Source organism: Strigops habroptila, chromosome 9, assembly GCF_004027225.2.
Source record: "Strigops habroptila isolate Jane chromosome 9, bStrHab1.2.pri, whole genome shotgun sequence".
Lineage (NCBI taxonomy): Eukaryota > Metazoa > Chordata > Aves > Psittaciformes > Psittacidae > Strigops > Strigops habroptila.
The window spans coordinates 1,210,767-1,224,561 of NC_044285.2; the positions used below are offsets into that span (position 1 = coordinate 1,210,767).

The following is a 13,795-nucleotide window of genomic DNA, read 5'->3' on the forward strand; positions in this document are numbered from 1 at the left end:
ACGTGTAGGGCAGAAGGTACTGATGGGAAGAACAAAGACGCCCCGTGTCTGTCTTAAGATAAAAAAAGTTTATTTTACAGTCTTATAAAGCAGCTTTACATGAAGCACAAACAAACGTTGAGCCATTTACTTTGTATATAAACATAGTAGAACCTTTCCCGCTGCAAAAAGTCATGTCTGGCTGTATATAAAACTAACGTGTGCACATTGTGCTTAAACTGCAAAGTCTGTACAGCTTTACAAAGGACTACCCTTCACAAGAGCATCCTGTAAACAATTTATTGCATATTTAACACATGGTGGATACCCCACATGTAAAAAATAAAATGTAGAAAAAATAAAGGACAATTACAAGGTGAATGAAAATAGCAGCTTTCAGTGAATGTCTTGCACAATGAGGAAAAGAGCACTGCCACACTTGTACACTTGTGCTTGTGTGTCACTGGGTTGCACATACCCACGCGCACCACGCTTCCAACGAAGTCTATGTACAGTAAACCCCAGGCAAAGACTAAACAGGGCTTAGTCCCCAAGAGCTTTGTCAGTTTGAAGACTGAAAACAAACAAAATAACCCCAAACTTGAGTGAATTCGATGAAATTATGGGCACCAATGTCCAATAATCCTCTTCCACCACCTAACTGAATTGAAAGGAATAACAGGAGAAACCCCACGCTACCTCTCTTCGGTGCTACCAACCTCTGATGGTGGTTCCTTTGAGTTAGACGAGTGCTAAGGCCAACAAAAACGCAATGGAGGTGCTAAGGATAAGGTGGTTTGACAACACGATGGTGTTGGCATGGCCAACCCGTGCTTCTGAGCTCACCCATCCAACAGTGGCCGGGCTGACTCACACCGTAAGAGCAGCAACTGCACTTTTCCACCTGGTATTCATTAACAAAACAGAAAGAGGAAATGATGGCCTCCATAAGGCACCAAAACCATCTCTTGAGCAGTACCCAAAGAGTCTCTCTAGATCCTCCAAAGCCAAAATGGGCAAAAAATGGAGGAAACGTGCAGGAGAAAGATGTTTGCGTTTGTAAAGGAAGCACATTCTGGGGTTGTGTGTGTGTGCGTGCGTGTGTGTATTCACATGGACATAAAAAATTCACCTCTGCTACCTTTGGTATTGAAATTTCTCCTGTGACATCCACTTCTCAAATGAACTGACACGATCACAGCATGCATTTGCAAAGATCAAGTAATGAAACAGTTGTGTCTGCGAGAAACAGAGAAAGCATCAAAAAATAAAGAAATCAAGATGCATATTGTCCTTGTGCCCAGCCTTCTTGTGATGTGAATGAACTTCACCCTCAGCATGAACATCTTAAGCTTAACCCCCACCTACATGTACAACATGTAATGGGATCAACCAGGACACTACCCGCCGAGAAGGCAGAGGAACGGTGGGTGTAAAGGGCTGATAACCAGGAAAAAGAAACCTTCTGCATTGCCACAGGACGGTGGAAGCATTTGGGTTTGGATGCACGTGTTGGGTTATTGCACGGGTCCCCTTGCTCGCCTGGCAGAGCCGCAAAGACAAAGCACACCCCAAAGCCACTGCTGGAGATGCAGCGACCCCTTACATCGTAAGACAGCACGCAGAGGTGAAACTTAGTATTAAAGCACAAGTGGAGCTGGAAAGCCCTCTGGGGTGATTTTCATTCTTAAAATGCTTGATTTTTAACCTCAAGCAGGTTAAAAATGAAAACCACCATAGGAAAAACCTTAATTCATTCCAACTGAGCTTCCTGCACGCTCCTCAGTGAGCTCCACATCACACTCAGCAATTCAAGTCTCCCAAAGAATGAAGTTGCCAAAGCTTAGAGGAACCTCTCAGATGGGATTAAAAACCACAGTACAAAACGCAGGGCACCACGGTGAGAGATCCTGGGTACCCAGGAGGAGGTGACACCAGCAAACCTGATGGGTGATGGTGAATTTGGCTTTACAAAAGGGGGTGGCGTGATTGCAGGCTTTGTGCAGTCCCACCGGGTTGTGCTTACGTGACGGGACTCCGAAGCCTGGCACGCTGGTTGAGTGTCTGCTGTTCCCACATCTGTGAAGAAACCATACAGCTACAGGACCTCCACACAGAGAACTGGGGGAAAAAACATCATAATGTGTATTTTCACCCCAAGAATAGAATCTGCATTAAAAAAAAACACCCTTAAAAAGATACACTGACCACCACCCAGGCTATAAGTAAATACACATCGACGGCGTCACACCACATGGTCTGCTCCAACGTAGACATAGATAACTCCATTTTAAGAGGCCATGGACTAACTCTTGAGGAAAGTGCTGGACTTCAGAGACCTGTATGGCTTCTGCAAATGTTTTCCTAGAAAAAGGAACAAAAAACCCCAACCAAAACCCATCCCCAAACTCAGGAGCACAAAAGGGGTTTGCTTCGTGCAGATGGTTTTGCTGTGGAGCACTAAGGACAGGCTGAAGCTTCTGAATCCATCAGACCCAAATGTTTTCACACTGGAATGCAATGATTTCCCGAGATCAGTTGTAAGGATCACTTCTTTGAAACGGTCCATAAAAAATCAAGATGCCACCTTGGGACACTGCATCTCCTCAAAGCAGCAGGACCCAGGGGTTTGGTTGTGAGCTCTAGTTGTGCTTTGCCCGGCCGCCTCGCAGGTAGCTCTTCCACCTCTTGACGAACTCCTTGAAGATGGGCGACTCGTCGATGGTGCTGAGGAGCTGGAGCTGGTTGATGTGGGTGGTGTGATAGTCCCAGCGGGCCAGGTTGGGAGCGGTGCCGAGCATGAAGTGCCGAAGGTCATAGATGGTCCCTGAGCCGGTGTCGTAGAGGGGAAGCATGGCCTTGAGGGACTCCATGCCCCGCTCGTAGAGGACCCGCGCCTCCTTCCCCAGCTTCTCCCCGGCCGTTTCTTTCAAGTCATAGAGCCCGATTAAGGAGTACATGAAGCCGTTGAGCACGAAGGAGCTGGGGGAGGTCGGGTACTCCTCGTACCAGTCGTGCCGGTTCATGAAGACGGCTTTGACCCCGCGCTGCTCCGACGGCAGCTTGTACGGCGCCGTGGCCCGCAGAGCCGAGCTGAGGAACGTGTGGTCCTTCGTCAGCAGGTACGCCCGCACCAGCGTCGAGATGGCCTGTCCTTGTGCCATGGCCGAGTACCAGCCCGGGTCCAAGGACTTAAAGCCTTCCCCCAGCTTCCTCGTCACCATGATGGGCCAGCCACCCCTCTCGTCCTGGTTCCTCACCAGCCAGTTGCTGGCAGCAAAAAAAGCCGCCATGTGAGCGGTGGCCGAGATGGTGACATTGTCGAGGAAGCCTCTTCCCTTCGCCACCAGCCTCACCACCCTCTTGGGCATGATTTTGGTCTGCTTCACAGCTTTCGTGTTGGAGAGCCCGACGCCTTTCCGCAGGTCAGTCACCAGGTCTCTGGTGAGGGTGCTCCAGCTAGTCCTGGGGCCGATGCCGTAGTAGATGTCTCGGTCCTTAAAAGCGATGAGCTGGTTGTTGGAGACGTAGTGCACGGTGAAGAGCTGGTTCTTCTCTGTTGTCTCGAGAACCACGGAAACGCTTCCGTTTGTGATGAATTTGAGATCAAAGGAAATGATAAAATCTCGGGTGTTCCCAAGCTGCAGAGATACCCCCTCGGTATTGTCTGCAAAACAAAGCAGGAGAGCCTTGTTCAGTGGTACAGCACTCATTTCTCCAAAGCATTTAAGCTCTGAAGTGCAGCTTCCAGAGGCAACCCCTCTTACCAGGCGGGATCCAAAAGCTTTTAGGGCAGCCCATCAATAATTTAATCATGCTTTCTGTGCACCATCATATATTATTTAATTAAGCATAAAGTGAATCCATGAGCAAAGGCCGACTCGTTTGCATCTTACATTAACACGCTGCAGCACTTGGCTGCGGAGCAGAAGTGCTGAGGGCTCCATCGATGGCTTTAGCAGATGCTTCTGGTACCTGACTGATGGAGGAGTGTAAAGGACACGAGAAGATACAGGGTAAGGGAAATGAGGGGCTCTTCCTGCTGCCTGCAGCTGGCAGGACACAGGACAGGCAGAGCCAGACTTGTGGGGCACATCAGTGCGACTTTCTTCTTTCCCAACCTGACAGTCCCATAAACTGATTAGTTTAATGGCAGGGAAAAAGAAAAGAATATAGAAAGACCAATGTTAAAGTATTTATTAACCTCTCCATTGGCAAAACTCAATTTAATTAAAAAATATATAAATCTAGATAATGCTCCCAGGCAATGCCACACAATAAAACCCAGTGTTCTCTCACAGGCTAGATTTTAGAATGGAAAATCAACTTCTCCCCCCCCCCAAACCCCTATACTTGGAGATCAAAGGGCTAATTAGTTTGTAAGGCTGTGTGCAAATCCTGGAGCTTTGAAGGCACAGCGGGATGATGAACACTTAAAGACAGGCATCTTCATTTAACAGCTTTCCATAGGATAACACTCTCCCACGCAAAGCAATTGTTTCCTTTCTGTAGAGCACCTATTATTTTGACCCAAAGTCATATTTTCCAATCTTTTAGAGCAAAAACTTCATTCCTTTGAGTTCTGGAGATCAGCATCTGCTTCGGGAGGAGAAACCAAGCGCTTTGCTACACAACACTGTGCTCCTATGAAAAACCTAATTAAAACAACCCCCACTCACAATTCCTGTCAAGTAAGTTTCATGGTTCCCTGTACATAAATGCTTGGGTGATAACAAAGGGAATTATAATAGAGAGGAGGGAAAAAGAGTTTTAAGAAGCGAAGGAGAATGAAAGGCTGCCTGTTGTTTGCACTGCCTTGAGCGCCTGCAAATCCCTTACTTAAGGCCATCTAAGCCAAGTGGATGCAGACCACGGCCTTCGAGCCCTGCAGATTACTCTGCCATCAATAAAGGATGAGGAGAGAATACATGAGAAATCTTTTAGCCTTCCCTCTCCCCGTATTTATCTACTACAAAGACACGAGAGTGTTCGACAGCTCCTTCCCGGGAGACCCAGGCCTAAGGTGCCAACTGAAAATTACTTCATTGTCTTTTTAAGTAATGGACTCATTAATTCTAATGGGTATTGATTGAGGAAAAATACAATCCGTGCTTATTAATGAGCCTCTCTTAGCACAAAGCAAACTCGCATGAAATAGTGAATTTCCCTGCTGAGTATGAAACAGAACATGGTGAATGGGAGAGACAGTAACACAACACATCTCGCGCGGCTGCAGGGGATGGAGAGTGCCTGTGTTCAGCCCCACATCGTCCCTGTCCCTCCCCAGCCCTCCGCAAGCACCTACACAGCATGAGGGCAGCTGCAACTTCTTGTTGCCTTGTTTAGTGCAACTTGGGTTAAGCAGAACCAAGACCTCATACTCTGCAATATTAGTTGCATCCCAATGAAGACAGCGATGCCAGGTCCGACTGGAGAGCTGCACGTGCTGTGCTAGCTCCAGGCTGAAAATAGCCCTTATCTATCCTCTGTCAACATCTGCTTATCACACGTCAGTGCTATTTCCCAGGCTGCACAACTGGTTCCTTTTTTTCTACTTATTTTGTTGCTTCTATTTTGAGGCAGGAGCTGAAAGGCTCAGGAAACGTGACTGCAGCTTCTCACTGCCCTCCCTGTGTGCATCCACCCAGTGGCTCCTTAAAGTAGTGTTGGAAAAGTACCGATGGGGAGGAAAGAGAAGACAAGACAAACTCCAGAGGTACAGAAATAAGGTGACATTCTCAGGTGAGCTCTTAAGGATGGGGAGTCACGTAGGGTAAATGAACACACATGAACCCCAGCAAGCTAAAGCTCCCCATGTACCATCTGTGCTAATTAAAGGCTTTGCTGACACATTGAGGATAACCCACCTGGAGCAACGAACTGCTTGACACTGGTGAACTTGGCTCTGTCAGACACTGTGGATAGGGAGCAGCCTTTGGGCACCGTCCACTCTGCAGACCTGCTGGCTCTGTCCTTCTCTTCAGCTGTTTCATACACCTCCACGTGAGGGGGTTTCTCTGTCAGGTTCTTACTGTAGTGACTCAACCCGTACTGTGCAATCTGGATGGGGTAGAAATAGCCTTGAGGGCCCCACTGCGTGGATAATGGCACACCTACAAGAGGAAGAAAATGAGTATGTTATCAGGACGCTTTCAAAGAACAGCGTTTCCAGCTCTGCACACTCCTCCTCCACAGCCCATCGCTCCTTTACTCCCAGCAAGTGGCATTCCCAGGCTTCACCATTAGCTGAGCTCAAGGAAAGCCCTGTTCTAGGAGTGAACAGCTCCCTAGTCAAAACGAAGCAGATTTGAGTGGCAGAGCACTCCTTATCGTGGTCTCCCATACATTCTCATTTACTGAAGCATCATACTCAGTTTAAAATACATTTAAAATGCCCTAACAGACTTTTTTCCCCATACCCCAGGGACTACTAAATCTCCAAACAATGTCACATCCAACACAATCCCTTTAACGCCACATAAATCTTCGCAAATCAAGTGCATGTGTTATTACTGGATTTGGGGAAGTTATTTGATGCTAAAGGAGCAATTCACCCCACATCCACAAATCTGCTCCAATTACCTTGGTTCCCACAGGAGCACTACAAGCGCAGTCTGGAATGATGCCTGCAGAAACCAGCCAGGCTCTCTACCCAATACTAGCACAAAATGCCCCAGTTCTTCCACCCAAAGCTGCCCCTTGTCTTCAGAGCTCCAGCTCCAGCCCAGCTGTCCTTGGGATTAACCCTCCACACAAAACTCGCTGTTGCAAGAGCTGGTACCTTGTAGGAGAGCAAGTTTCTCACTCTTCATTTTGTGTTAAGGTGATTTTAGATTTAAGAGTCTGCATGGACCACAAGAATCCCAGCCTGGTTTGTGCTGGAAGGGACCTTAAAGCTCATCCAGCTCCATCCCCCCTGCCACGGGCAGGGACACCTTCCACTAGAGCAGGTTGCTCCAAGCCCCTGTGTCCAACCTGGCCTTGAACACTGCCAGGGATGGAGCATTTACCACGTTGCACCTCAGATGATGGCAGCAAGCTTTAAGAACCATTTCAACTATTAAAAAGAATTTAAATACCGGACACAAACCTTCAACACCACTTATGCACTTCACTCTGTCTCGAACCTCCACGTTGTAGCCCTCGAAGGACATGAAGACCCCATCGGGGTGATAAGGTGCTCGCTGTGTGTATACTTTGGAGTAGCTATGAGAGAATTCAAACCTGTCATAACCATCGTACTGAGCAATTTTCCCATAAACCTCAAAGTATTTCTCTACCCAGCTGAACGGCAGGAAGACCTCGTTGCCTTCCCTCCTCCCTTTAACGGTGTGCTCGTCATTGATCAGACAGTCTATCTCCTCGTACTTCAGCCCCAGGGCTTTGTTGAAGCCTCCCGCGATGGGGGGAGCCTTCTGCTGCTCCTGGGGGGATGCCTCCTCGCTCTGCTGCCGGGCCAGGTCGCTCTCGGAGGCGACAGCTCGGCGCTCAGGGCCGGAGAGGCTGCGAGGGAATGGGCCAGCTCTGTCGGAGGAGCATCGGTTCCAGAGCAGCACCATCACCAGGGTGAAGAGGGCGCAGATGATGATCAGAGTCTTGTAGTTGACCCGAGCTGCCAAGCAACGCATATTCACACCATACCTGCAAAACAGAGAGGGGAGAGGTGTGTCAGGAGTGGTGCTTGGAGCCAGAGCTGTTGGTGCATCATTCAGGGCCCCATGTGCACGCCATGGTAGCGGTCGGTAGGAAAGGGACAGGCAGGAGCACCTAGAAGAGAATTTAGGTTTTTCCCGTTCTCCATAAGCAATGAGATCAAAATGTACCAAGTCATGACTCACCTCCTGTCTGTGATAACAGATCATGTCACCAAATGCAAAGGATGCAAAGAAACAGTGACAATCGGAGGGCAAACACTTCTAAATAAAAAGCTTGATGTCAACGAGATGCTCAGCAGCTCCGGGAATCAGAGAACAAACTCTCACCAGCCCCATCACACAAAGGGAAGGGAAATCTTCAGCAGGGTAGAAACACCACCCACCCAGCACCATGGAAGAGGGATTTCAAACAAAACAGCCCTACAATCCAAACCTGAAGCCTGGAAGTGCTCATGGTTGACTATGAAGCTGAAGTCACAGAGATACCTACAGGAAAAGGTAGGGGATGGAACCAGCGGCCCCGAGCCAGGAGCGTCCCAGAGAAGCAAAGGACAGACTGGGAAAGTATGGGACTGCCCTGGGGACAGGACCTCTGCGGTCATGTGGGGGGACTCGTGTTCTGGTCCCCCAGGAGAAGGCAGGAACTGTGTAAACCCTCCCTTGGGATTTTCTTTTATTATTTTTTCTTTCTGTGAGATAAACCTCCTGCTGCATGAAGAGTCTCCAACATTGCCCGTACAGCCCTGACAAGGAGCAAGGATGAGGGTGTGAAAATAAAACCCAGAAGCTGCAGTGATTTAAGCACGTTTGATCAGAAGACCCTGCTTTTGCCAAGGCATCATAGGATCATAGAGTGGTTTGTGTTGGAAGAGACCTTAAAGCTCATCCAGCTCCAACCCCTGCCACAGGCAGGGACACCTTCCACTAGAGCAGGTTGCTCCAAGCCCCTGTGTCCAACCTGGCCTTGAACACTGCCAGGGATGGGGCAGCCACAGCTTCTCTGGGCACCCTGTGCCAGCGCCTCAGCACCCTCACAGGGAAGAGCTTCTGCCTCAGAGCTCATCTCAATCTCCCCTCTGGCAGGTTAAAGCCATTCCCCTTGTCCTGACCCTACAGGCCCTTGTCCAAAGCTCCTCTCCAGGTTTCCTGCAGCCCCCTTTTGATATTGGAGGACTGTCAGATGGTCTCCCTTATAACACCTCCTTAAAGGGATGACTCCTTCACATGACACATGCATTACACTTAAGTTTTAAACCTGTTGTTTAATTGCAGCCCATCTGATATCCCCGGGGCCATGCGGCTCATACGGGCCAGGAGGGAACACCATCGCTGGCCCTGGCCCTCTGTGACTTCAACAAGGACCTCCATCTCTCACAGGTACCCTGCTGCTCAGCAGGAGCTAACCACACAGCAATTAAAAGGAGTTTCATCTCCAGTTCCACACATCCCCCCCCCACCTTTTTAAATGGAAATAATCAATTATCTCTCCCCCGCTTTATGCTGTATCCATACTGTAAGCACCATCTGGTCATTTAAAACTGGACTTTAAAAGATAAGTGTCTTATTTTCTGAGAGCCCAGTTTACTACAAGCTTTTAGAGAACATAAATTTATGTCTAATTGTATTTTTATGGAAATGCTCACATAAGAATAAATCCAATTTTCTGCCTCAGCAGATCATTTTTAGTGATGATGCTTTCAGGATGACCTCAACAAATATACTCCGCTCTTTTTACACAAAGGGATAATTCACTTTTAAGTAGGGAACAGCATTGCTGACACACTTCACCCCTGCCTATAAAACTCAGAATTAGTTAAGCCGTCTGGATTACCAGGGGACACGGATAGAGGGAAGGGGAGCACCATCACCACAGTTTTTCACATCCCCATTACCATCATTCCACGGTTTTAAAGACTCCATAGCTGCAAAAAGGTCCTGGCTCTGCCGTTATACACAGCTTTGATTTTATTTTGGTTCTGCTGCTTTGGATAGCAGAGAATGGGGAGGGTGCAAAGTGTTTCCTACGCTGGCCTGGCAGCCGCAGGGATGAGCAGGAGATGGTGCAGCTCGGGTCCAGCTGCATCCACGGCTTCCTGGCAACGCTGCTGAAATATTTAGTTCTTATCAAGTATAAATGAAGTGAAGAGGACTCAGAAAAGTGGAGTATTTTCAGAGAACCATCACATTAAACATCACCAGTCACCAAGAAAGAATATCTAGAAGTATGAGTGCAGGAGAGAGGCTTATCATGTTAAATGGATAGATGGATTTTTATTCAACCGCAGAATAAAAAGAATTCAGGATTTCAACAGTAAAAAGAGGTAATTTAAACCCACAAAGGGACTGTGGTAAATTGGTTTATTCCCCTGCTGCTCTTATGAAAAGGATTTCATCATACCATACTTAAAAGATTTAAGGAGTTCAACACAGGAAAGTAGTTTTAAGTTATGAAGTGAGAGATATACGAGACCCACATTTGTTTTCTCCTCATTTTGCTGGAGGATGCACCAAGCTTCTCTAGAGCTCTGCACCGAACCATCTCCCACCTACGCTTCAAGGCATAGGCTGTTTATCATAAAAGCCAATCCTTATCCCTCAAGTAATACTGGAGCCACATGTTTTAAAGGGAAAATACTTGTCAGAAGCCTGGCTAAAATTCCTTTATTCCTATGCTGAATCACTGGGCTCCAGGAACGGCTGCAGCGGAGTGATGCACCGCAACAATGCAAATAACCTATACCTTACTAGTTGTGTAGTTTTACACTGGTTATGCTTACACGACAGCTGTACAAATCACTGTATAAATGATAAAATGCAAGGAAACAGCATTTCCTACAGAGTGAACTGGTTTTTAACACATCCCAAAACGAGGATGCAATTAGAGAAACTTATTTTGCCCATTCAAGTGAGATGTCAAGGTCTGAGGCATTGGTTTTAATAGAAAGAACAAGTGGGTTAAATAAGAACTAAATCTTGATACTGCTGCTTTGCTAATGATGCCTGAAAAAGGGACAAATGTTGGCATTCCGTGCTGTGAATTAGGAATCCACAGTCCCAGCTGTGTATCCGAGAGTGACAGATTCAGTTCTGGTGCTCAGTTCTTACATAAAGCCACGTTATTCACATTCTAAAAATACCTCTCTCTCACCAAGTCCTTTATAAGACAGAGTTTTTTGATCTGCAAAACTGTGTTGAATATATTAAAAGGAAGCACTTCTCTCAAGTCCAGGCTACTGCCAGGTTGCTGTGTACGTGGCACAGGAACCATCCCGGTGCTTCACGTGTCATGGCTCAGGTTCACAGCCCAGGACCAACACAGAGGCTCCTCTCTTGGATATAACCATCCATTTAGGGCAGTTAGGCTTTTGGATGGGGCTTGGAGCAACCTGCTCTAGTGGAAGGTGTCCCTGCTCGTGGCAGGGGGTTGGAGCTGGATGAGCTTCAAGGTCCCTTCCAACACAAACCGTGCCATGACTACAAATCATATGATTCTATGATTTTTAAATGGTTTTGTTCCATTGGAACAGGGTGCCCAGAGAAGCTGTGGCTGCCCCATCCCTGGCAGTGGCCAGGCTGGAGAGCGCTTTGAGGAAGGAGGAAAGGGAGGATGCACTCCAAAAGCACCTCTGCTTTCCCAGTCTTCATCGACGCAATGTGGTGAATTCATTTCCAACCCAATGGTGTGGAAGCAGGTTAACCTGTAGCAAAACTCAGACCTACCATCCCCATCTGGTTCCAGACAGCGAGACTGAGTTTCTGCAGACTATTAAGAAGCAGCATGTGCCAACACCGGCCACAACAGTTTGCATAAGGACTGGTGCATTCTACCCAGGCTAGAGGCAAGAATTACTTAAAGCTTTCTCACAGCTCCCAAAGGTCCCATCTGTGCAGGTTACCAGTGACACTGCAGTAACAGTGGGATGAAAGCAGATAGGAATACTGCTCCTGGCCATGTATTTCCATTTATTTTTAACCCTTATTTCCATTTCACCTGGGTGACCCCGACACAAACTGCGCTTCCGGATAAGCAGTGGCTGCGTCAGTGCTGTCTTGTCTGGTTTTTTGCTCACATTGTATGGATCAGCTTTTAATAAACCAGATCAATGATTCTCCAGCCAGAGATGACTCGCATTTCACTTGAATTAAAAGCCCCAGAGGATGCATCACGTGCAGCAAGAGCCCGATGTCCACAGTTCTGCAACCACCCTCCCAGCACGAGCAAAGAGCACAGCGTTTCATAGAATGGTTTTGGTTGGAAGGGACCTTAAAGCTCATCCAGTTCCAACCCCCTGCCACAGGCAGGGACACCTTCCACTAGAGCAGGTTGCTCCAAGCCCCTGTGTCCAACCTGGCCTTGAACACTGCCAGGGATGGGGCAGCCACAGCTTCTCTGGGCACCCTGTGCCAGCGCCTCAGCACCCTCACAGGGAAGAGCTTCTGCCTCAGAGCTCATCTCAATCTCCCCTCTGGCAGGTTAAAGCCATTCCCCTTGTCCTGTCCCTACAGGCCCTTGTCCAAAGCCCCTCTCCAGGTTTCCTGGAGCCCCTTTAGGCACTGGAGCTGCTCTAAGGTCTCCCCTTCAGGAGCCTTCTCTTCTCCAGGCTGCCCCAGCCCAGCTCTCTCAGCCTGGCTCCAGAGCAGAGCTGCTCCAGCCCTCGCAGCACCTTCATTTCAAGCTCGTTAAAAATCCTAGACATCTTCCTTAACAAATGAGTAAGGACTCAAGAACCACATCACTGAGTACATTCCACAAGAACTTGTCGGTTGGCAGCAAGTTAAAACCTTCACATTTAAATTCTCTGTGTTTAAACGATAACCACCAGTAAGTTGCCCGTGGAGCCCCGGCGGTCTCCGCGCCGTCTAACTCACCAGCTCCCTGTTTGCTCAGCAGGAAGACAGGCAGCATTTTCACTTAAGACCAGGGATTTCTGCTGAATAGAGATAAGCCACCTATTTACTTTGAAGCCTCTATGCCAGACTAAGCTATTTAGCACAGAGAGAAAAAACCACCCTGCCAACGTGAGATACGTTAAACTCGGTATTTAAAGAACAGACACACTGCACCATTTAACAAAATACAGCAACAACACTAAAACTTCAATATATACCCAGCCCTAAATGTTATACTCAGCTACACCCAAATCTCAGACATTTCCCCCCCCCTCCATTTCCTGCTTATTACACACAGCAAAACACCCTTTAGGCTGATGTTAGTTGCCAGCGGGGTGGAACCATGACAGCTCATCGCTGCAATGGGATAGAATAATAAAAACACAAAGAACTCAGGAATTGATTTCAAATAACTGTGGAAAATTCTTTCTGATAACTGGAATGACATCAACCCTTCAGATCCTTTGCCAAAGTGTAATTATGTCTTAAAATGGGGTATTTATGAATTAGCAGAACGCTAACCTGGCTCCAACAAGCCAGCCTTGCTGTTAGTGTTTCATCTATCTGCTTTGCTCAGAGCCTGTATTCAGTCAGTATTTAATACACAGCGCATTGTCAAGATTGCTTGTTTTTTTCCTTAAGCACTAGCAAATCACAAGACCAGGAATGAATCCATCTACCATAACTGAATCTCGATTACCAGCCTCTCCACTGGTTCTTTAGCACAGATTTACTGTCTAATCCTCACCACTTCCAGAGCTCCATCTGGGGATGATTAGACAGAGAGGATCTAAAACATGAAGTGAAGAAGCCTCATCCAGCAGCTTATCCTACAGTTTTTCAGTCCAATTAGAGCCTAATACAGTTTTATTTGTACCAACATATTATCAAGCATCAAAGTCTGTGGCTATATCATACCCTAGAATGGTCTGGGTTGGAAGGGACCTTAAAGCTCATTCAGTTCCAACCCCTGCCATGGGCAGGGACACTCAGACAGGGGAAGGAAAGACATTCAGGCAGGGCAGGGAAGAACTTCTTCCCAAGATCTCATCTCAATCTCCCCTCTACCTAAATCTCCTTAACACAAGTCAGAGCAAACCATTTCCCCAGACAAAAGCAGGATTTCAGTGACTCATGGGCCTTTGATGGTCATGCAATCAGAAATGGTTCCTAATAGAAATTGGGGGGGGAAAAAAATTGAAAAATAGCAAAAAACTTGCACAAGTCATTGCAATGAAGTGGACAAGCTGCTTCAGGACTCGACAAGGCCA

The 13,795-nt window shown here is 47.5% G+C and overlaps 1 protein-coding gene across 8 annotated transcripts in view; it reads right to left on the bottom strand.

The window, feature by feature from the left end:
- Positions 1-47: 47 nt before the first annotated feature.
- Positions 48-13,795, bottom strand: part of GLCE (glucuronic acid epimerase) — a 43,538-nt gene continuing 29,790 nt past the window's right edge. For 7 of the 8 annotated variants that reach the window (XM_030497581.1, XM_030497578.1, XM_030497579.1 and 4 more), the window contains 3 exons: positions 7,070-7,620; positions 5,847-6,092; positions 48-3,646 (listed from right to left, as the gene is read on the bottom strand). In XM_030497581.1, the coding sequence (XP_030353441.1) occupies positions 2,622-3,646; positions 5,847-6,092; positions 7,070-7,607 (1,809 nt within the window). In that variant the 5' untranslated portion in view covers positions 7,608-7,620 and the 3' untranslated portion in view covers positions 48-2,621. Of the gene's footprint in view, positions 3,647-5,846; positions 6,093-7,069; positions 7,621-13,795 lie in introns of those variants that run through there. The other variant, XM_030497586.1, reaches the window with a different exon arrangement.